This window comes from Thermobia domestica, chromosome 12 (genome assembly GCF_964235325.1).
Source record: "Thermobia domestica chromosome 12, izTheDome1.hap1.1, whole genome shotgun sequence".
Taxonomy (NCBI): domain Eukaryota; kingdom Metazoa; phylum Arthropoda; class Insecta; order Zygentoma; family Lepismatidae; genus Thermobia; species Thermobia domestica.
In genome coordinates, this window is record NC_137465.1 from 131,222,427 (window position 1) to 131,245,793 (window position 23,367).

Here is a 23,367-nt window from a genome sequence, read left to right on the forward strand (position 1 = left end):
GACCACGTGACTACCAACCACACATTTCTCACAAGATGGAGTAATAGATTGAGGTTCTTCTCATTTCTCTTCTCATTTTACATCCTCAGTTTTAAAGAGAGAGAAAGAGAAAAAGGTCAACGTGATAAAAACTAAATGAAGAGGAATATGAGAAATATAAAAGAAAAGAAAACGTGCGCATATATTGACAAATGATACATGCACTTCAAAGGGGACCACCACAAATTTTGTTATGAACCATATATAATAACTGTGAGCAAACCACAAATACACAATTACACATAGTAAGTGTTATATAACACATATTTATTTAAACAAATAAAAATGCTCACAGAAAGCTGAAAATTTCTTTAAAATCTCAACCATAACTGAAAGAAGAGATTACTTCTCTATTGTTTTTCTTCGTAGCATCCATCTACATGGAGAAATGAGAAAGAGAAAACATCTTAAGAGATTCGCATGGATACAACATCGGAAACTGCTAAATGGAAAAAAATACTGTCTTTGGATGGGATTCGAACGCAGAACCATAGCGTTAAAAATCCCACACTCTACCGATGTAGCTATTCTGACATTAGAACCCTGTTCCTCCATCATTATCTATGAAGGACGGAATGGAGTCTGCAGAAAACTACGTCTAACATGTCCACGACAGACTGCCTATAACCTATGTCTAATTGGTATTTTAAAACGATAGCTATACACGTGCATAGAAAAGTAAAATCAAATGAGTAGTTAGTACACATCACTTGGTCTGTCTCACTCTATATCTGACTATACAAATCGAGGAAGAAGAAAAATATAGAGGTGAGAACACAGGAAGAACAAGCAAAAATAAAAGTTGCAGGAAACTGAATATCAAGAAGAGAGAGAGAGAAAGGGAAAAATAGAGCGAACGGAGCAAATGATTTAATATATATCCGAAAAGAAGGTTCACAACTGTGCTATACATTTAATGTATTGAATACTCTGTTCCTTCTAAATTGCTTGTTAGGTGACAAATATTAATTTGTAAAAACGTAGCAAATGCCCACGTTGTTTTGATTTCTTACTGTTTCAGTAATAGTGAAAAATATGGTTTATGCAACATAATCAATTACTAATTTTACCACAACAACCATGTAGTTGTTGTTGATGATTTTGAGTTTAACTTCCGTTCAGCAGCGAGGCTATATGAGACGTGAACCTACTTAATAACGTGGAATCCGAACCATATGAGCTGCTGCCGGGAATCGAATCAAATATGTATTGTTCGTAAGAAATTTCTAAGCAAAAAAAAGAAACTTATCAGCAAAATACATGAAACGATAGTCGTGCAAACTATTATTTAAACAGAATTTATTGTAAAATCAATACATCCATTTGGCGGTATATAGTAGCAAAGTGATTAGAGAACTTGATATTAAAGTGTCGATCACATCGTTTTACTTATTTGAATTCAATGTCGTATAGGTTCGGTTTTAGCTCTAGATTACAGCGTTCTCACTTCGATTCTTAACTTGTTGGAAATATGCATTAATCGAAATTATAAAACTATACGAAATTTAACTAGCTAAAAGAAGAGAATAACATAAAAATCCAGATTAGAATATTACAATAAACGTGTGTATTTTGTTTAGGGTTTTCAAGTCATAGCTTATAGGAATTATAGAAAGAACGTTCGTTGTCAAAGCACACACACACACACACACACACACACACACACACACACACACACACACACACAAAAAAAAAAACAGGAAATAAATGTTGCATAAACCACATTTTTCACTATTACTGAAACAGTAAGAAATCAAAACAACGTGGGCATTTGCTACGTTTTTACAAATTAATATTTGTCACCTAACAAGCAATTTAGAAGGATTAGAGTATTCAATACATTAAATGTATAGCACAGTTGTGAACCTTCTTTTCGGATATATATTAAATCATTTGCTCCGTTCGCTCTATTTTTCCCTTTCTCTCTCTCTCTTCTTGATATTCAGTTTCCTGCAACTTTTATTTTTGCTTGTTCTTCCTGTGTTCTCACCTCTATATTTTTCTTCTTCCTCGATTTGTATAGTCAGATATAGAGTGAGACAGACCAAGTGATGTGTATAACTACTCATTTGATTTTACTTTTCTATGCACGTGTATAGCTATCGTTTTAAAGTACCAATTAGACATAGGTTATAGGCGGTCTGTCATGAACATGTTAGACGTAGTTTTCTGCAGACTGGGGCCGCGGTGGCTCAGTGGTAGAGCGTTCACCTCTGGTGCTTGCGGTCCCAGGTTCGACCCCAGCCTCCGCCAAGTGAACTTTGTGGTGGACAAGCACCGTGTGCGTGGGTTTTCTCGGGGTTCTCCCATTTCCTCCCACTTTCTTCCTTCCACCATTTCATTCATTACTCATCATCACCGTCTCCTTTAGCCTAATCGACATAACCGTGGGACGTAAAACTCAAAGATTTCATTTCATTTCATTTTTTCTGCAGACTCCATTCCGTCCTTCATAGATAATGATGGAGGAACAGGGTTCTAATGTCAGAATAGCTACATCGGTAGAGTGTGGGATTTCTAACGCTGTGGTTCTGCGTTCGAATCCCATCCAAAGACAGTAATTTTTTCCATTTAGCAGTTTCCGATGTTGTATCCATGCGAATCTCTTAAGATGTTTTCTCTTTCTCATTTCTCCATGTAGATGGATGCTACGAAGAAAAACAATAGAGAAGTAATCTCTTCTTTCAGTTATGGTTGAGATTTTAAAGAAATTTTCAGCTTTCTGTGAGCATTTTTATTTGTTTAAATAAATATGTGTTATATAACACTTACTATGTGTAATTATGTATTTGTGGCTTGCTCACAGTTATTATATATGGTTCATAACAAAATTTGTGATGGTCCCCTTTGAAGTGCATGTATCATTTGTCAATATATGCGCACGTTTTCTTTTCTTTTATATTTCTCATATTCCTCTTTATTTAGTTTTTATCACGTTGACCTTTTTCTCTTTCTCTCTCTTTAAAACTGAGGATGTAAAATGAGAAGAACCTCAATCTATTACTCCATCTTGTGAGAAATGTGTGGTTGGTAGTCACGTGGTCTATACATTTCTTGCTCCAAACAAAGTGTGCGGGGGGACGAAACCGAAGGTTATCCTGGCGTGATCAGTGCCACAAAGACGTTAGGTTGGTTGCCTATGTTGTTAGGCATAGTTTGACAATGAACTTAAACTTATATGTTGCAGGTTTTTTGCTCCGTATTGTACCAAGATAATCACGGAGATATACAATTTTCTCTGAATCTCAAACTGTGCCATGTATCATTGTTGAGAATGCTATAAACCCTCGGGTGAGAAATAAAATGTAATTAAAAAACTCTGGGCCTGAAATCAAATGCAATTGAACTATTTTTGCACTACGATACATCTAAAATAGAATGTTGTCATAACTGTGAACTGTGTGTACCTACCTAGGTATTTCTAAACAATACTGACAACGTCTGGAAGGTGATTCCTGACACCAAGATAAGACAAGAAACATGAATCTCCAAAGATACTGGAGAATTCCAGCAATATTTTATCAAAAGTTGAATGATGAAAATAAACAACTATAAAATACAATTTCTTCGAGGAAAAATTATAATACATTGTTCAAGTTAGAATTCGAAAGAAGGAGAGAGACACATGATGGATTAATCTGCTTTCTCTTTACAGAATAAACTTTAAGAGTAAGAACTGAAATGAAACGAAGTCTCTAACATTTCGCTATTACTGTATGTCTTTTAGACTGTTAAGACAGATGACCAATAAAAGTGTATTTTCTTCAACGTAATAAAGAAAATATAGACCGCGAATTCATCATAGTATCTTCATAAACTTCATCAACTAGTAATGCATTTCTAGCTTGCTTCGCTTTCAGAAATCGAATTACAACATCAATTTACCTTTAAGTGAAGGTTACTATCACACAATGCTGCATGTGTTCTATTAGATATAGCACTGTGAAATATAAATTTCCTTAACCATATTCATCATACAAACATCACTTTACAGACGCTACACATTGTAAACATTTTTGGTGTTTGCTTGTCGTGTTATTTATTGTTGAATTGGGAGTTTAATATTCTAATCACAAATTCAACAGCAGCAGAAAACATTTTCTTAGGTGCAATGTTCCCGCAACTTGTCAAATCTGCTGTTTTTCAATAATCACCAATGAATTTTTTATAGGATCACAACAGAAAAGCAATATTTTCTCAGTACACCTAATATCTTTGCGTGAATAATTATAACAGTTGAAGAAATGAAAGAAGGGCCTTTAAGCATAAAAAGGAATATATCAAATGTTGCAACAAGAAGTTAAGCCGCCATGCTGACTATCGCAAACCAAAACTCAATTGCGTTGTATTGGCGCAAACCAATACGAAATAAGGCCCTTCGTATATTCGGGTTTTACTCAATTCAATCACACTAAAGAAGTTCTCTAAGATCTTCTAAGAATGACATAAGTATACGCTAAGTAGTGACTGAGTTATATTATTTGATATATCAGATTAAACATCATCCTCAGACACAAGAGCACCGATCCGGGGGGAAGGGGGAAATGCCCAAGGGGTTTTATAAGTAGCTTGGGATCTCCTAAGATATGGATCCATTACTGGATATCTAATAATGAAGTACATACCTGATTGCTCCTCCCTTTCCAAGTTATACAGAAATGGGTGCCGTTGTTCAGACATTGAAAATCTAGTGATCGCAAAGACTCGTGAAGCTTGACCTAGATTTACCAATTTCACCACTTAATAGAATGCGAAGGTGTGTCCCGATCGTCAACCTTAACGCATTGAATTTTGCCAGTGTCATCTCTGGCGCTATACGGAGAACATCTGAGGGTACAATGTTGTCGGATAGCCGCTAAGTTTCGTTTTGTTGTTATTATTATTGTTGAGTTCTTTAAGTGCTACTTTTTGTCGCTCGTTTGCCATAAGTTTATTGGCAACGTTGTTGGTCGTGCATTTCAGCTGTTTCACTTTCTCTCTAGTGTGCTTTCGGAAGGCAGCTCCATGAATTGTACCGAATTTTTCCGGTACATCACACGTAAGAGAAAGCAGTTCTGTGATTCGTGTAGAGCCTAGGCTTCACGAGTCGCCACGGTCACTATAGATCTAAAAAATGTAACTTACAGGTAACATAAGTAATATAATATTTGTGATATAAATAATAATGTAATGGTATTTTCTAGGTTATGAGTTTGTAGTCTAAGGGTATGTTCAATGTATTCCTGCTTGGTGCGAAAGACCAGTGCATAGAGGGAAGAAAGTGTACAATATTATCTTTCATAAATTAGGTTTATTGAAAAGAATGTTAATGATACAGCTTTAAAAGAAATATTGATTAATTCTTTGTCATTTTGTTGAGGGTTTGTATTAGTAAGCAAATATTGACCAGTATCATGAATATGCTCTTATGAAAAATAGAATATGTATATGACAATTCAATGTGAAGTAGATAATTAGCATGTCTCCTTCCAGTGTAGGGTTTTTGTTCAACCTTCCACTACGTGTATTTCAGCAGAACCCACAATATCAATAAGTTCCATCGATGAAAATGTTCCAATGAGTTTCAGATTGCCTGATGTGACTGGTACCACATATGCTTCAACTTCCGTTAATTCTTGTGGTGCAACATCTCTGAAAATAAATATTAATGATGATGTATATACAGTGGAACGGCGTTTATCTGCACATTAAAAGAAAAAAAAAAAACAAGTATCTATGTATATATGCTTACTATATTTGATTCAATTTTAGAAAAAAATATTAAGCATTTTATTTCTTTAGTTGTAAGTTATTTTATTTTATTTTTTTTTTAATGGACCGGTAATCCTGCAGAAGAAAAGTTGAGTAACGGTCTCGGCAGCAATTAAACTGAAGGAGTGAGAATACCAGCCAATCAACTTTGAATTCGTCAACGTAGAATTCTGATCAGAAACAAGCAGTACAGCACTGGGAAAATTTTTGTATTTTTTTTTTTTAATAGTAGGTCTATTTCTTTATGCAATAAGAACTTGCATTGTTTTGTAGAAGCAATTGCCTCTACAAGTAATGATAAAGATAAAAGGAGTTGCAATATTCTATCGATTGAAAAAAAGGTAGAGATTATCAAAAGGATATATAAAAGTGAGTGTTTAATGTCTTGCAACAAGTTTTGGGTTTGGAAGGAAAACGGTTTATAAAACGGTTGATATAAACGGTTCATATAAAAAGACGAAAGTCTGAAATTTGCGTCAAAGTTAGACAGTGAAGAAGGTTCTAGAAAAAGAAAAAAACTATGAGAACAGGGTAGGATGAAAAGCTGGAAGAAACTGTATATCTATGCTTCATTCACAGAAGAAATAAGGGAAATTCTGTTTCTGACCGCCTTGGTACGTGGCAAGGCATTGCAATGGAATGAGAAACTCGATGGTTTGGTCAATTTTAAGGCTAGTATCGGTTGGTTGAAAAATTTTAAATATCATCATGGTATTCGTTAGTTGGATGGATGTCCAAGGAGAACGCTTATCCAGCAATTCGACTACAGCTGAAGAATTCAAAAATAATTTTCATTAAAAAAAAAAATTAAAAAACAGTAAACGTTACTCTCAAGATGATGTTTATAACGTTGATGAGACTAGTTCCAATTGGAGATCATTACCACGTAAGTCGCTTGCACCAGAGCGAGAAGAGGTCAACAACAGGCTTTAAAGTTAATGAAGATCAAGTTACAATTTAAGTGTGCGTGAACACCAGTGGTACTAAGAGTGAACCTTTATTTGTGATTAGAAAATCTGAAAAGAAAAAAAAAACATTGTTTTAAGATATAAATTATCTTCTCTTATGTTACGAGGCCCAGATAAATGCTTGAATAAATACTGAGTTATTTTATGACTAATATACAAACAAATTTATCCCAAATGTGAAGAAATTCAGAGAGAGAGAGAGAGAAAGAAATTGAACAAGTGTCACTCTCACGGGATAATGCACCATCATATTTAGATGCTGAGCTGTTGAATTTAGTTGACGAAATGTATGAAGTCAAGTATCCCCCCCCCCTCCTAAACGTTACAAATGAATTGACATAATGGATAAAGGTATGATAGAGAAGCTGAAACGTACAAAAAAGAAGTCTTATATCGTTTCCTGTTAAAAGAAGACGAAGAGAGTGTAATAACATTTTTGAAAGAAAAAAATTGTATCTTTTAAAGATTGCTGTTACATGTTAGCTGATGCTTGGAACACCTTTCACAAGAAAATCTTCGAAATACATAGAATAATTTAGAGAGAGAGAGAGAGAGAGGGCAAAAATGTTGATAGTGAAACACACTGTGGAGGATTTGAATGAAATTGTAGACTTATTCCTCAAATTATCGATTTTTGTAAGTGCGATAGTCATGGTTATGTACTTTGATACACATTATCTAGTTGTGTATGGACACTATACAGTATCATTCTTGCATACGATCTATATTTTCCTTCTGGTCAGAAATAAATAATAACTGATGAAATCAAAGTTGCCGTTTGAACACATTGAGTACGTAGTAGCACCTAGAAGCTCTGTACGGAATATACACACAAAGATAAGGAGTAGGTATGCACCATTTAGGCCGACATGACTCCAACACAGTACAGAAAATGTACACCATAAAACAGATTGCAATTCTTTTGCCGTGGCAGGAGCAGCGCTGGGAAGGTCACCTGCAGTCGGGATTTATGGATTTACTTTCTAAATGCACTCGATTTTTCTATCCGTGCAGTGATGTGCCGGAATCAAGTTCCGGGGCGTCCAGACCTAGTTTAAGTCTTGCTCTTGTGGCCAAAATTTCACGCTTAAGTCTTGCCATGAATTGTTCAGTTGGAAAGTTTCAGAAAAATTTCCCGATTTTAAGTCCTGAAAATCTGGTAGCCTTAGAGATGCTTTTAAAAAAGCTGTCTCACACCCCATTGGCTAATGACTAGTGTGTTTTCACTCTTAACACAAAAAATATGAAATGATATATTTTAGTTTAACGTCCCACGATTACACTTTTAGGCTAAGGGAGACGATGATTAAGTCGAGCAAAGAATGATGGGAGAATTGGTGCAATGAGAAAGTGGGAGGAAACGGGAGTACCCTTTGGAAACCCACGGACACGATGTTGTCCTCCACTAAGTTACTTGGCCGGGGATCGGGGGTCCAGAAACCCCACCTTAAATGTAGCGTACGAGATGCAGTTTAGCCCTTTTCTAGTGTTTTCTATGTAAATCAAGTAAGAGAGCATAGTTGCACTTACACTTGAAAGTTTAGTAAAGTAGTCTGTCTGTCTCTCTTTTTTCTTTCTTCTTTTCTTTACTTTTTTTTGTATTCTTCAAACTTACGTTATTTGCTTAACATACCTGCATTTTATCATAGAGTTTCTTCTGAGACCTGGTCCTTCATAATGCAACTCACAGTGGGTCAGACGTTTCTTCAAGGGATTTTTGAAACTGAATTTCACTTTTGCTGGTTGAGCTACTTTCAGAGTAGAGGGAACCTGAGTGAGATAGTACAAACATTAAACTATTTAAGTAAAACGACTTGCTATTGGAAATTCCTAAAAATTAGATATGGTAAAACTATGGAAGAGAATGATTTGTTATTTTTTTTTACTTGGTGTTTGATATTTACTGAAAAGTATTGTGTCTACTAGTAGTGGACTGGCTCGCCTGGATCCCTTCAGTCAAGTGTATAATAATAATATAAGCATTGATTTGGCTTAGGTGTTTAAAGTTGAAAAATTGTAAATATGTAATAACTAATGAACTAATAACCTCCCATTATTAATCCTACCTAGGCTCTTTATATCCCAGTCCGCCACTGATATCTACAAGAAATACTGAAAAATCAATTATTAAGCAACTGCGACGTAACTAGGATTACACTTTGCGGGTTTGTGGGGGCTAGTGTCGCTTCAAATGTAGCTTTTACTGATTTTGTGTATAACAATCTTTAATTGCGTTGAATAAGAAAAAGTTGATTTAGCAATATAAGTGAGTTATAATAAAAACATGATTAATAAAAGTAATATATATTACATTCTTCTCGCTATTCATCTGTTGCTGATAGGGAAGGACATAGAATACGCTATTGTATTAACTTAAGAGTTGTAGAGTCGAGTAGTATATTTAAATTATTGAAGAACCATACACTGTAAAAAATAAGGTGTTGAAACAACACAAAATGACTACCACTTTAGCGTGTTACTTGTGTGTTAATTCAGCACCATGCAACAGTTCTGTCATCTTCTGTTCATACGTGCTAAGACACTAAAATAACAAATAAAGAAAAAAGATGGAAGCATTGCTATCTTTGTAACTGTTGTCAGATGATTCACAGGTTTATAACGATATTATTATGACCAATTACAGAAAACATAGAATGTTATTAGTCACTTACCATAAATGCGAGATGTATTTCGCAAAGCTTTACTCATACCAAACAGTAAAAAACGATGCAAATACTCACAGCCAGTAACGAGGTATTTTTGATATGCTCTGATGGCGATGTCTTGGTGTTGGTTTGGAAATACTCGAAGGTTCTTTTATTTCCGAAGCCAAAGAAACCCCCATCGGATGTTCAGTCGTATAGACCAATTCATTTAACTAGCTGTCTCTGTAAAATCTTGGAACGGATTCTTGTTCGCCGACTTCATGACCATATCCGAAGTCAAAATCTTCTGCCTATCCATCAAGCTGGTTTCCGGCCTCATTTTAGTACTATAGATCAGCTATTACGTCTTACCACGGCAATTTATAACCAATATAACCGGGGTTTTCCTTCTTGTTTAGTAACGTTTGATCTCGAGAAAGCGTTTGATAAAGTTTGGCATCCTGGGCTTATTTATAAACTACATCAATATTTATTACCTACTTCCTACATACGCTTGGTCAATTCCTTCTTAACAGGACGTCTGGCATACATATCCATAAACAACACTCTTTCTCATCCAATCTTCTTACACTCTGGAGTTCCTCAAGGTTCGTCTTTGTCGCCTCTCCTCTATCTCTTATACGTTGCCGATCTCAGATTACCAGCCAACATCCAAAGTTATCAGTTTGCTGACGACACAGCTTTTCTTTCAACAGCCCGTACTATTCAGCAAATTAATCGCCTTATGCAACCTGCTATTGATCAATTTGTCGACTGGTGTAACATATGGAGACTAAGTATTAACTCTGCGAAGACACAATCACTTGTATTTTTACCACCAGGACGACGCTCCAGAGTGTACCGTAACCCGACTTTACTACGCCTTCATGTTGAGCATACACCAGTTACGGTTCATTCGACTCTGACTTACCTTGGTATCGTCTTTGACAGTAAACTATCTTGGATCCCTCATCTTAAGAAGGTTGTCACCCAGGCTCAAAATCGACTCAATTTGCTTAAAAGGCTAGTTGGTACAAGCTGGGGCTTAAACCCTCTACAGTACTACATACCTACAAAACTTTCATGCGAAGTACCTTAACATATGGTCACACGGCTTGGGCATCTGCATCTGATAAATATTATCAAAAATTGTGTATCATGGAAAGACATGCTTTACGGTTAGCGTATAGAATCAGGTTACCAAGTCCAACCAGGCTCCTGTACGATCTTATCGATTTTCCGTCCTTAATTCCACACTTGGAGCAGCTTCGAATCCGATATATTACTACTCGGTATGAGTTACACCATAAAATGCTACAGGACATTATACGCTACGATAGAGACAACGATACTCCACCACGATACATCGACTCTCCGCTACAACACTACATGACACTATATCACCTCCAATTGGACCCTGCCACTAGAGACCTCGAGATCTTTGCCATATATCATCCACGTCATCTACCACCTCATGTTTATCCATCACAGGCACAGTGATTACCAACTAATATGGGCCTCCCCTGTCTTCATCAGTTCCTGAGTGGCCCCAGGAACAGAAGATAACCTGCATCTGTCCACTAACAAAACCTCGTGATGTGACGTCTAGTGCAATTCATTCATTATCATTTCATCATGTCCTTTCAGTTAATATATTATGTTTTCTACTTCGTTACTAGCCTTTTCCCTTTTTAGCCTATATGTATATATAATATTGTTGTACTTTTCACTTATATACTCATTGCGCACCTATCACCTATATATTTGTTTTGTGCACCTCTTACCTTTTGTTATTATTGTTATTGTTTTGTTATCGTTCCCTTGATTAATCATTATCAGTATTGAATGTATGTATAAATTATTTAATTATTAATGAATAAAGAAAAATCTCATAGACCTCCTATAATATTATGGAGTCCAAAATGTTTATGAATCACTCCCCCGAAGAAAGGGCAAAATCCTTTAACCGGGTACACGGCAAAAAAAAAAAAAAAAAAAACTTGGTGTTGGTGGCGTCCAGGACAATTCATCCTCATTTTCATCATCATTTCTAAATACGAGGGCTAGTCAAGAAAGACTTGGACTGATTTTTTTTTACCTAGGCAATTTATTATTACTCAGCAACAGACACATGATCCTTTTCAAAGTAGTCCCCGCCCATTTGAATGCACTTTTTCATTCGAGTCTTCCAGTCCTCAAACACGTGTCGCAGGCCATTCTTTGAGAGGTCCTTCAAAACCGCCTCCGATGCCTTCAGAACCTCGGAATTATCGGAGAAGCGGCGTCCACGCAGTCTGGATGTTAGGGCAGGGAATAGAAAAAAGTCGCACGGTGCGATAGGCGTCTCCACCATCCTCAAACCTTTGCAACAGCTCCCTGCAAGTCTCCACTCAAACGGCCTTCTGCTCTGGTGTCAGGAGTCGCGGAATCCATCGCGCACACACTCGGCTCATGTGGAGGTGGTCATGCAAAATTTTGAAGGCACTGCCATGAGATATGCGTAGTGCGGTTGCCAGATCGTCGATACTGATGCGGCGATCTTCTCTAACAATGACTGCTGCCGTGTTAATGTTCACCTCAGTAACAGCTGACGCTGATACACCTGGTCCACCAGCTTTCGTGATGTCATTCGGCCCTCTTTAAACTCTTTGAACCACCAGAACACGGTACTTCGTGGCAGAGCGTCATCTTTGTAGGCTGCTCTCAACATTCCTAGAGTTTCTGTTGCACTTTTCCCCAGGCGATAGCAGAACCGTATAGCTGCAAATTGTTAATCTCGTAATGACTCCATTTCTTCTACAGGCGACTTCTAGAGGCGGCGCAGAACATCACCTGCAATAAAAAGTCGTGGTTACAAAACATGCAATGATTCCTTAACAACATTTTATATATATGCACAGCAAGACCCACCCTACTTGTATGCCAAACTATGAAGCTCCAGCGTTAACAGAACTGCCGGGAAAAAAATCAGTCCAAGTCTTTCTTGACTTGCCCTCGTATTATTTCTTTGAATTGTAATTCCTGCTCCTGTTTTTCTTATTTGTTATTATATTCACGCACTTAGCCTTCATGCACTGACAGTTTGTTATTTTCTTGCTTCATATTTCTAATAGCCTCCATGCACATATTACCTTTGTTGTTGTTATTATTATTATTAGGTTTTTGTGTCACCTGTTTCAACTTATCTCTATTGTATATATGTTAATTACTTAAAATAATGAATGAATAAAGGAACACCCCTTAGACCAACCACAAGTTTTGTAGCCTCTACATTCCTAATACAACACTTCCTCGAAGAAAGGGCGCAACCCTTTAACCGGGTAGACGACAAAAAAAATCTTGGTGTTGCCCTACATTTTCTTCAATTCAATCAATCAAATTAATGCACTTACCCGAAGAAAGGGCACAACCCTTTAACCGGGGTGACGGACAAAAAAAATCTTGGTGTTGAATTGACACACAAGTAACACGCTAAAGGGGTAGTCATTTTGTGTTGTTTCAACACCTCAGTTTTTGCTGTGTAGTCTTAGACTACTGAGAAACAGAATTATATCATCGTAATGGTTGATTTCCGGAATAATTTATGTAATAAGTGCTTTGGTGGTTTCTTGATGGAAACAATCAAATGACTGATCGTTGGAATTACTAAAAGTTAGTAAGTGGCACTTGAGAAAAATAGTTTAATAAATACACGGAAAATAGCGTTATTAACGATGTTTGTTGCTGAAAAGTTCGTCAGCAAAGCTCTTTACGTCAAAATTGATTTATTGAAATTTTTCTGGACAACATTTATCTCAATAGTGTTATGTCATTAAACAGTCTTTCGTTGATATTGAAATTACACTAAAAAAAAATGTTAATAGCGTTCTTCAATATTTTTGGTAGTACTTTCCAAAATATGGAAAAGCAGATGAAAAAGAAGCAATTCTTATTAAGACCGTAAATGAGTTGTAAGTGAAAACTAACGGGTGTGGTGGCTATATTCTGCTAATCCGTTGGATAGTATTCTGATTATTGTTATCATTCATTTAGATTAATTAACAGCTTTAATCCTAATTAGAAATAAGTGTCAAATAATTACAAATCAGTTTTTACCTCAATTTTGAGTGCAGGTTTCAATAATTGGAAATCATCCTCATCTGCCCAAGTCTGTCTTGTTTCCAGTGCACTTGCGATTGCCGAGATTTTCACATTGCAGTATTCAACTAATTGTTCCATGTAGTCATCTGGAGTAACCACCAGCCGCAACTGCTCATCTGTTGACAATTGCAATGATTAGAATTTTAGAAATAACTTTAAAAAATTGTTATTCACGTCTTTACCTTTATTTTGTATTTTCATGAATTTTGAATATGTCTACAGGACGACATTGTTAAAGCTGATCTGAAAATACCAATCACTGTATGTAATGTTGAACCAGAACATTGTGTTCCAATAGGACACAAACTACAAGAAAAAGTAAATTAATTATGTAACATTGAAAATTGCCACTACATGCGTACAATAGATAATATCTTAGAGACCTGCTTTGATTCAGAGGCTTTACGTATATAACTATATGACAATTCAATTTATAAAACACCAATTTGTGATCACTGTCTCAAATAGGATGGAAGATCGCAAAAAATGCTGAGGATGTGACAGGGAACAACTAGTTCCCAGAGCAGCTAGCAACCATTTCCAAATGCCTTTTAATTTTGGTTGTTGCATGATTGTATGCCAATTAGACAACTTTATTTATTTATTTATTTAGAGAAATGAATACTACAGGTAAAGATACCAATTTACAATAGTCACAAAATACAGATAAACATAATAACAGTAGAATAAACAGACAAGTGATAATTTTAATGAGTGGTTAATCATCGATTCTGGCACTTAAAGAATTTACTACTTTTCTAAAAAATTTAATGAAGGACATTCTGAATATATCAATACTTGGATCAACCACACATAGTTTGTTGTAGAGGTCACACATACTTCAAATAAGTGAGCTTTTCATCATATTTGTTCTTAATGTTCTACCTTGAAATAAGCCAGCTTTTGGACATCTTCTAACTTTGGGAACATTAAATTTCAGAAGTTCAAGTAATTGCGACACTTGGATTTTGTTGTTTAAAATTTTATATAGAAGGCAGAGTAACCGAACTTTTCTTCTGCTGTCGAGGGATACAATGTTCAGTTGTTTATTAAACATTGATATGTTTCAAATTTAGGATATATGTCTGTTTCCTTGAAAACTAAATACCTTGCGAATTTTGATTGTATCATTTCTATTTTGCGGCCACATTGTTTACTTGCAGGGTTCAAGATTTCGGCAGCGTATTCTAGTTTCGATTTAACGATTGCGTTATATATAGTTTTTTTATGTGTCTTGTTTCTTGAAATCCCTTCCAGTTCTTATCGTATGCCCCAAATTTCTATAAACTTCGCTCACATTTTTTAAAATATGGCTGGAAAATGTTAGTTTTGTGTTAAAGGTCACCCTGAGGTTTTTAAACTCTTCGATTCTTTTAATATTGACATTACCAATGCAGTAGTTAAATTTTAGAGGTGTGTTCATACGCGAGTATGATAGTATAAAACATTTATTTACATTAAGGTTCAGATCATTGAGTTGACACCATTTGGAAACAGCATTGATATCATTTTGTAGAGATACCGAGTCATTGACATAACTAATACATCTTACGAATTTTAGGTCATCTGCATATAGTAGGCTGAATGAATTTTGCAGGCTATTGGAAAATATCATTAATTAAAATTAAAAATAAAAGTGGGCCAAGATTTGAGCCCTGAGGGACCCCTGAGAGCACTGAGTAATCGTGATTTTGTATACCTCAGTACGATACTCTTTGGCGACGATCTTTAAGATAGGAAGAAAAGAAATCAAGTGCCGAATCTGAGAGATTTAAACATTTCAGTTTGCTTAAGAGGACATTATGGTTAACCTGATCGAAAGCTTTACTGATGTCTGTATATATAACATCAACCTGCTTTTTGTCCTCAAAATACGTGGCTATAAAGTCAGTAAGAAGAGTTAGGTTTGTAACGGTGGATTTGCCAAGCAAGAAGCCATGTTGGTTAGGGGAGATTATAGGCAGTACGTGCGATAATAGTCGTTGATAAAGAATACTTTCAAAAATCTTTGCTGGTGCGCTTAGTATGGCTATGGGTCTATGGTTTTGGATTTTCTCTCTTCCATTACACTTGTGCATGCGTCCCTTAATTAATTATGGCGGGATTCCATCAGGACCACAAGTTTTTTTTTTTTTGGGGGGGGGGGTTGAGCGTTCTTACATTCTTAGCTTGAGAGAGAAATATCAAATAGTACAAATGATTCAAGAACTTCATTCATTTCATGTCCTTTAAGAAGAGCACAGTCATATGTAGCAGGGTGAGATTTATAAGTAGAAAAGACAGTGTTGGGAGAATGCATTGGCAATTTCCTTATTGCTAGTTAATGTTTCATTATTATATGTGAGAGCGTTGTTTGTCTCTTTCCTATTTTTATGGCGTATAAAAGACCAGAATTTTTTTATGTCAAGATTAATGTCAATTTCGGTTTCTTTAGTGTAGTTATTGTAGGCTGCGTCAATGAGCTTTTTTTCGATTCTGTACGTACATTTTGAAATTGCTTTCGATGATAGTGAACATTTCTTACACCACGCTTCCAGTTCTTGCACTGTTAAAAATACTTTCTTAAATCTAAGAAACTGTTTCTTATCTGCGCACAGAGAATATATTTTCTTAGAAACAAGAGTTTGAAACTCTCATTAATGAGAAATGAAGAAAGGTAGATGAGGTTGTATAAAGCGAAACGAGAAAATATACTTTTACTTTCCTTATGAATGAGAATTGCCAAATCTCATTTCTAAGAAAATATTGTCTCGGTGCACAAATAAGAAATAGTTTCTCAAATTTGAGAAATTATTTTTAACAGTGTGTGATGACGTGATTTACTTTTAAGTACTTTAATTAATTATTTCGTGAACTCAGCATGTAAAATTTGAGCTGACGTAGATTCTTTGTAAGGTACAATTTTTTTTTTTCAAATATCTCCTCTAAACTTGTGTAAAAATAGTCGAGAGCCTGATTTCCACCACATCCTATCTGATGTTCGATATTTCCTCATACATGATTTTAAAGTTGGCATTGCGAAAATTTCGAACACAAGTGGGTCTGCTTTTTCTCACTTTGTTGCTTTTGTTATGTAATATTTCAATGAGAAGTTGGGGATGATGTCTATCAGCTGGAACTAGGATTTGGGTTTCGCTGTGTACGTACAAGTTTTCAATATTGGTGAGAACTAAATCTAATGTAACTTATATATTTCCTTTATGAACCTTATATATTAGTTGTCTGAACACTACACAGGATAAGACGACGGAACAACCCAGAAAATACTGAACTGCTTATGAAATATTTACTGAAATTTACGTAATGCTAACGAAAGTAAAAAGAATGAAACCGACATCGATTCCTTAGCATATAAAGTGAAATAATTTATCGGAGTAAGATTAATTGTTTGGATTGAAAGAAAACAGATTGAATTGAAGATAGGAGGTGAGTATAGCTAACGATTCTGGAAATTGAGGTCTTATTTATTAACTGTGAATATAAGCAAGCCAAATTAGTTTACAAGTTCTATACCTATATTCCCTCCCTTACTTCAATCTTGTTTACGCTTTTTAATACAATATTCTGATCTTCTTGAACATATTGCAATTTGTCTAACAATGACCTGTAAAGCGCTGATCGTCAGCTTTGTATAAGAACTTAGTTTCACTACATTGATCTAAATCCGTAGAAATACAAACGACTTAGTAATGCCTTTCTTAGTTTGTTTTGTATTTATGGACGATTTAACAGAATATTTTTACAAGTAAGCTAATATATCTTTTGAGAACAAAAATATATACCACTTCACTGTGATAGTTATATCTGCTTCTTAACTTCCACAAAGTTTAATCATATAAAGATACTAAAACAAGTGTTGCGAACAGGTACCTTCGAAAAGGAACTAAATGACGCACAGAATCTGGATAAAATGGCTAAATGGCCAAAATAAAACTAAATTTATAGCTAGCAGAATATAAGAATAAAGCAAACTAAAGAGTTTGCACACTCCTTAAAATATAGCGTAATATTTTTCGCTATATTAATGGATGATATCGAAACAGAAAAATCATACGTGAAAACGAAGAGGTTAACGCCCTTAGCGGATGACCATGGAGCATGGAAGCTTCTCAGTTGCAGCGAGTGATCTACCTATACTGGCAGAATACCTATGATGATGATTATATTTTTCCTGATGTTTTCAAAGCACACACTTTCACCCTTAATTCGTACTTTCTTTTAAAAAAAATACAATTCTTTGATTCCAGTTTTGACGATATTATAACTACAATTTGGAGGAATAGTAAACCACTAAAAATATCATCCCAGGCCGAACTAGCGTATATTCGAAAAATGTTACACAGGAGTTAATTACATGTTGAATTTATTTATGGGAAGACAGGAATTTCTGGGACCCCAATTTCCCATAAGACGCGTAAGGGAGTGATACAAGTAAAATACCTATGGTGATATGGCAATACACAAGGATTAGGAAATACTATGCTACAGTTTGTTACTGTCACAATTAGAATACTTTCCTAAAGGAAGTTCTGACTGAAAAGGTGGTTCAACAATGGCCAAAAATATAGCTAATGGCTAAATCACAATTCTACTAGCTAATCATCATGTGGGAATGGCTAGATTTAGCCATAAAATGGCTAAATTCGCAACACTAACTAAAAGTATCTAAAAAACCATTGTTCGCATTGTTATAGATATATAGGAACAGTGATACATTGATATCCCTTGTATACAAGGTCTTGGTTAACATTCATGGCTCTTACAGGCTACAAAATAAGTGCAATATATTTGGGAGTTACTATCTGAAAATGCTAATGGAGATATTTATTTTTATAACATGATCTTTCACCGAGGATGAATAGATTTTAATTAGAAAGGTACTTTTAGTTATCTGGATTTTATATGACCATAACTATGTGAAAGAATCCAATTAATTTCAGAATTTTTATCCGAGTAAAAAAGGGAATTGTGAACTTTCTTTTTTAAAAATAATCAGTTTCAATGGTTTAATAGATGTTTAGAGCAAGAAATAAATATGGCTACACGTTTAATCGTAAATTGTATTTAATATTGACGGGAATGCCATTTAAAAGCTATGTAGTAATCATAAGTTGTTTGATCTTAAATTCTGTAAATCATCTAGGTGAACTATACTTTCCAGACAAATCAAATCCAGGATTTATTTTCCCGCGATGGCAAAGAGAGAAGTATTATCGTTGAAGGTATCAAAATATTGTCATGCTTTCATTATTTTCCTTTCAAATGATACAATTCCGTCTAGAGTAAACCAAATAACCTCAGCGCACAATAAAACCAAGCGTGTATTCATATTTTTAACTTATCTTGTACATTTTAGAATAAGAAACAGGAGCAAATATATTTTTACCGCTCAAAATGGCTTGATTTCATGCATTAAATGTAGAAGTATAAAACTCCTTACTTGCATTAGGTTCTAGTGTAAAAACTCCAGATGCTCTCTTGATGAATTTCGCTTTCACACCATTGTAGTAAATACTACTGGCAGATAAGACTGCTTGGATAGTGCGCTTCTCTCCAGAAATGTTCTGAAAAAAAAAAATACATCTTTCAATGGATTTTCTCTTCAATTACGGGAGAGAACACTTTTGAGATCTCCCAGACGTTCATGTGTCAAAGTGAAGCAAAGTGTCAAAGCAATTTCACAATCTTTTTCTTTTCTAATAAGTTATATTGACATTATATACTTATATCCAATACATTATACACTATATAGTGTGGCGTGGAGCAGATTTCCATATTTGAAAATTGAATATTGAGCAGGCGCGAAAGCTTTGTGTTGCCAATAATAGTTACTATGGACATGTTGAAGTGTTGAACAATTTTTTTTCTCTGTTTGTACTTATTACAAAATGAAATCTATTATTAAAGTTCAGCGACTGTTCAGACAACATTTCATTGTTAGCTGACATTACTCCAAAGGTCAATTGTAACTGTTACAGTGTTCTCATGAAATAACATCCTATTTACTTTCCACTCGCAACCCATTTCACGTTATATCGTCTGCGCAATATTCAACTTTGTAATATAGAAATCAGCTACGTATCACCCTGTTTATATAGCCCTATTTGTATTAGACATATATGTCCAAATAGGAATACCAGTAAGTACAAAAATAAATAGGGTCTGCCATCATCTACTTGGCACTCGAGAAATCCTCGAATGATTTGTACACTAGTCTGTGATTATTAAGTCATTTCTATATTCCCCATTACTCTTGTTATTTTTCAGAGTAATTCAAACCACCAACAGTGGCGGATTTAGTCCGGGGCCGGGGGGCCTAGGCCCCCCAGGTTTTGGGCGAGAAAACTAATTTAAGCTGTTATTTTTATAGTTTGAACTCATGGTACACCTATCGTAGTCTGGCTTCTGGTTGCCCCCTTCCCAGTTTTTACCTTCTAGATCCGCCACTAACCACTACCAACAACAACAACAAAAAAGAGAGAATTTTTGAAAATAGGTAATTTAATATTCATAAAATACTATACACTGAACTATTTATTTATTTCAAGTCCTTGAATATTGTGCAGATATTTCAGCGCCTGACAGTTATGATAAAAAAGAAAAAAACTGCGTACCGATACGTATGTGGCCTATAGGAAAATATCTGGAAGCAGTTATTAGTATACCTTTTATACATTTTATAAGCACTGCCTGACTCATTTCTAAATTTTGTATCTTCAAGTTAATTACTAAATTATTTTTAAAAAAGTAGGAAAGAACATTAAAGTCAGGTGAATTGCAGAAGAAAAATTTCTAAAGGAAGGCCTATACGAGCTGGTTCCATTTGACAGGCCATGTTAATTCACAGAACACTAGGTAGGGGTCTATTGGTCCATTAGAAATCCATATCTCTTACATGAGACTTTCCTTTGTGTTGTATCCCATTTACGTATTATTCGACCAATTTCTTTTTCGAAAACAGAGAGAAGTCAGCTGTGCATCACAACTTCTATTAAGCCGTTCGTAGCGCTTTCGGAAGTTGGTGAATGAGATGTATAGCTGCAACAAGACGTGGCAATGTGTCATAGATGAGATAAAACAATTACATTTTTACTTGAATTTTTTGGTAACGGTTTGATTTTTAAAAAAAAGGACTATGAGCAGCAACATCATCTGAATTAACATCACCAGACTTCTTTTTGTGGGCTTATTTAAAGGGAAAAAAGTCTACGAAAATAGTCTTAGGGATTTGGATACACTGAAAGGCATCATCTAATTCATAACTACAATTGGTACACCTACTTGCTTCGCGTAGCATGAAACATGTGCCGTCTTGTACAATTGTGCATTCTACAACAAGGTAGACACTTTCAGCAGCTGCTGTGATATGATAACATAAACCCAGAGGTCTGGTGAGAGCGGCAATATCACCTGCACTCTAGTATATAAGACTCTTTCACTTGAAGAATTTCTTAAAGATCAGGTTCAGGGACTTTTCGATCGCTCAGTATATACATTTCAGAAGCAAAAAGCAACCTTTCGTTTTATGTGGTTTCAGTGAGTTTAACTGCCTAAGATTTGCCAAAGATGTACTAAGGTAAGTTCAACAATGTGGTAGTAGATTACTGTAACGAGATACGATTTGTGAGCAACAGAATACTTGCATCCAGGAATCAAATAATAAAAATGTCTTAGATAGTATACTGGTGTGATGAGCTTACCGAATTGTAAGATAGTGTTTATTTTTTGCCTATGTAAAAATCGGTTTCTTTACACTGTAAATATCAGAGTCGCTAATATGGGAGAAATATTGACTGATGCAAGTGAATATTTGTTATATAATTATTTAGCTCTCATATGGACATGCACATTACTTTCAATCATAATTCTCCATCTATTTCTCCACCAGAACTTTTTTAATTTCAAATTTGCCTTAAACCTTTTGAACCATAAGGGAAAAGAACTGATTATCCTACCCCTATTCTATTGGCTCAGTAGCTTATCACTGTTAGGAGAAATATCCTAGATCCTGCCTTCGAGCAGAAAATCCAAACAAGACCATATTTACCTTCAAATTGACTGTTACATTGAAATCTTCTCCAAGTGGAACTTTATCCAGGTCCAACAGTTCAAATTCCAGATCTTCACTGTTGATGCTTGGAATCTTAAAGATCTGTCTGGCTCTTTCTGTGTTTCTGACAGCATTCATAAAATTGAGGCGTTCGGCTTTTGTACCTGAATACAGTAACACAGTCCATTAGTAAACTTAAGTCTTGAATTATATATATATATTTTTTTTTTATTATTTTTAAATTGTTGAAGGAATGCAATGCTACAAATGCAGCAGTTCAAATGTACACTCTATTCTAACTTCATCATAGTAGGAAGCTTTTAAGTAAAGTTGTTGAAATTACTGTACGTACCATGGGCGTTCGCAGGATATTTTTGCAGGAGAGGTGAAGTTTGTAGTATTTGTTTTTTAATTACTTTTTAATACTTAAATACCTAAGCTCCTTTGGGAAATAAGACTTAGCTTGGGATAGGTGAATGGATAATACATGAAAAGAAGTCATTTAGGGCCTGATTTGTGTGGTATCATCAGGTTTTCATGACTTAGTTTTGAGCAACAAGTAAGAAGTAGCCTATATTAAACAGGAGTTGGAAACACAAAGAAATAAAGAAAATATTGCATATTAAATTTTTAAAAAATATTGCTAGTCCCCGAAAACAATTCAAATAATTAATGCGCTTGAATTCCAGGGCCTAGGAGAGGGGCACGGCAACATCTTGCCTCTTCTTGCGGACGCCTGTGACATGCTACATACACAACATCACTTCAACTGAAGGATCATTTCGATATTGTGTTTACTAACGAAAGTAGCGACACCATACGACGTCACTGTTTTTTTTTTTTTTTTTTTTTTTTTTTTTTTTATGTCTTCATCGGAATCGACGGCGACATTTTCAGTGTTTGGCCATTGGTGTATAAATTGCGTTTGTATAATTATTTCGCTCATAATTTTATTATAGTTAAATTTCGACAACTCGTGGATTCTGCTCAGCATTCCATGGACACATTTAGATTTATAGACGTTTGCACTCGCACAACATTTCTGCATGATGTGTCTTCGTATTAGTTTACATTTCTTTTCTTTTGAAGATGTTAAAACTTTTCTGTGTTTCTTTTGTATTTCTACTTTTCCTGACCCTAAGTTGAGTGTTCTCTAATTGCATTCCACAGTCAATATACAATTTAATAATTTTGGAAATAAATCAAAGTTATACCTCAGTGTTATAATGGGAAATGAAAAATAGAAAGTACTGTTATATCTTAATCAAAGTTGAAATGTTTAAAAGGTCCAAAATTTTTAACACAAAAGAATCGTGAAAGTAACAATTACAGTTTTTTTCCCTAAAAAGCCGTTTTCTTCCCTTGCACTTGCACCTCTACTCCATGGTGATAAACAATTTTGAAAGGGCATTACAGTGGCTTAAAATTATGAAGGTTTTAAAATCAGCAACTCTGAAGAAAACAACAGGAATAGTCATGTGAAAATTGTTTGAAAGACCTTATATTGAATTATTCCTTATTTTATATGGAATATGCTAAACTATCTCTGGGAGTTTTCAGAAATTTGAAGAGATGTTCTACCTTCTTTTCCCTTGTATTGAAGTGTGATATCCTCCATGTCTCTTTCTCCATTGGGATCATATATGAAAGGCTTCTTCGTTATAACCTTTCGACCAACACTGGAAATCAACCATCAAACATTAATTATACATACTCTCTCCTTTCACATAAAAACATCATTACTTAATTAATCATAAAATTACTTCCGACATAT

The 23,367-nt window shown here is 35.1% G+C and overlaps 1 protein-coding gene across 6 annotated transcripts in view; it reads right to left on the reverse strand.

The window, feature by feature from the left end:
* Positions 1-5,312: 5,312 nt before the first annotated feature.
* Positions 5,313-23,367, reverse strand: part of LOC145666666 (hemocyte protein-glutamine gamma-glutamyltransferase-like) — a 124,390-nt gene continuing 106,335 nt past the window's right edge. For all 6 annotated transcript variants that reach the window (XM_081734137.1, XM_081734135.1, XM_081734136.1 and 3 more), the window contains exons 10-15: positions 23,175-23,272; positions 21,591-21,757; positions 18,984-19,107; positions 13,499-13,659; positions 8,392-8,528; positions 5,313-5,670 (exon numbers count right to left, since the gene is read on the reverse strand). In XM_081734137.1, coding sequence (XP_081590263.1) covers positions 5,526-5,670; positions 8,392-8,528; positions 13,499-13,659; positions 18,984-19,107; positions 21,591-21,757; positions 23,175-23,272 — 832 coding nt within the window. In that variant the 3' untranslated portion in view covers positions 5,313-5,525. The remainder of the gene's footprint in view (positions 5,671-8,391; positions 8,529-13,498; positions 13,660-18,983; positions 19,108-21,590; positions 21,758-23,174; positions 23,273-23,367) is intronic.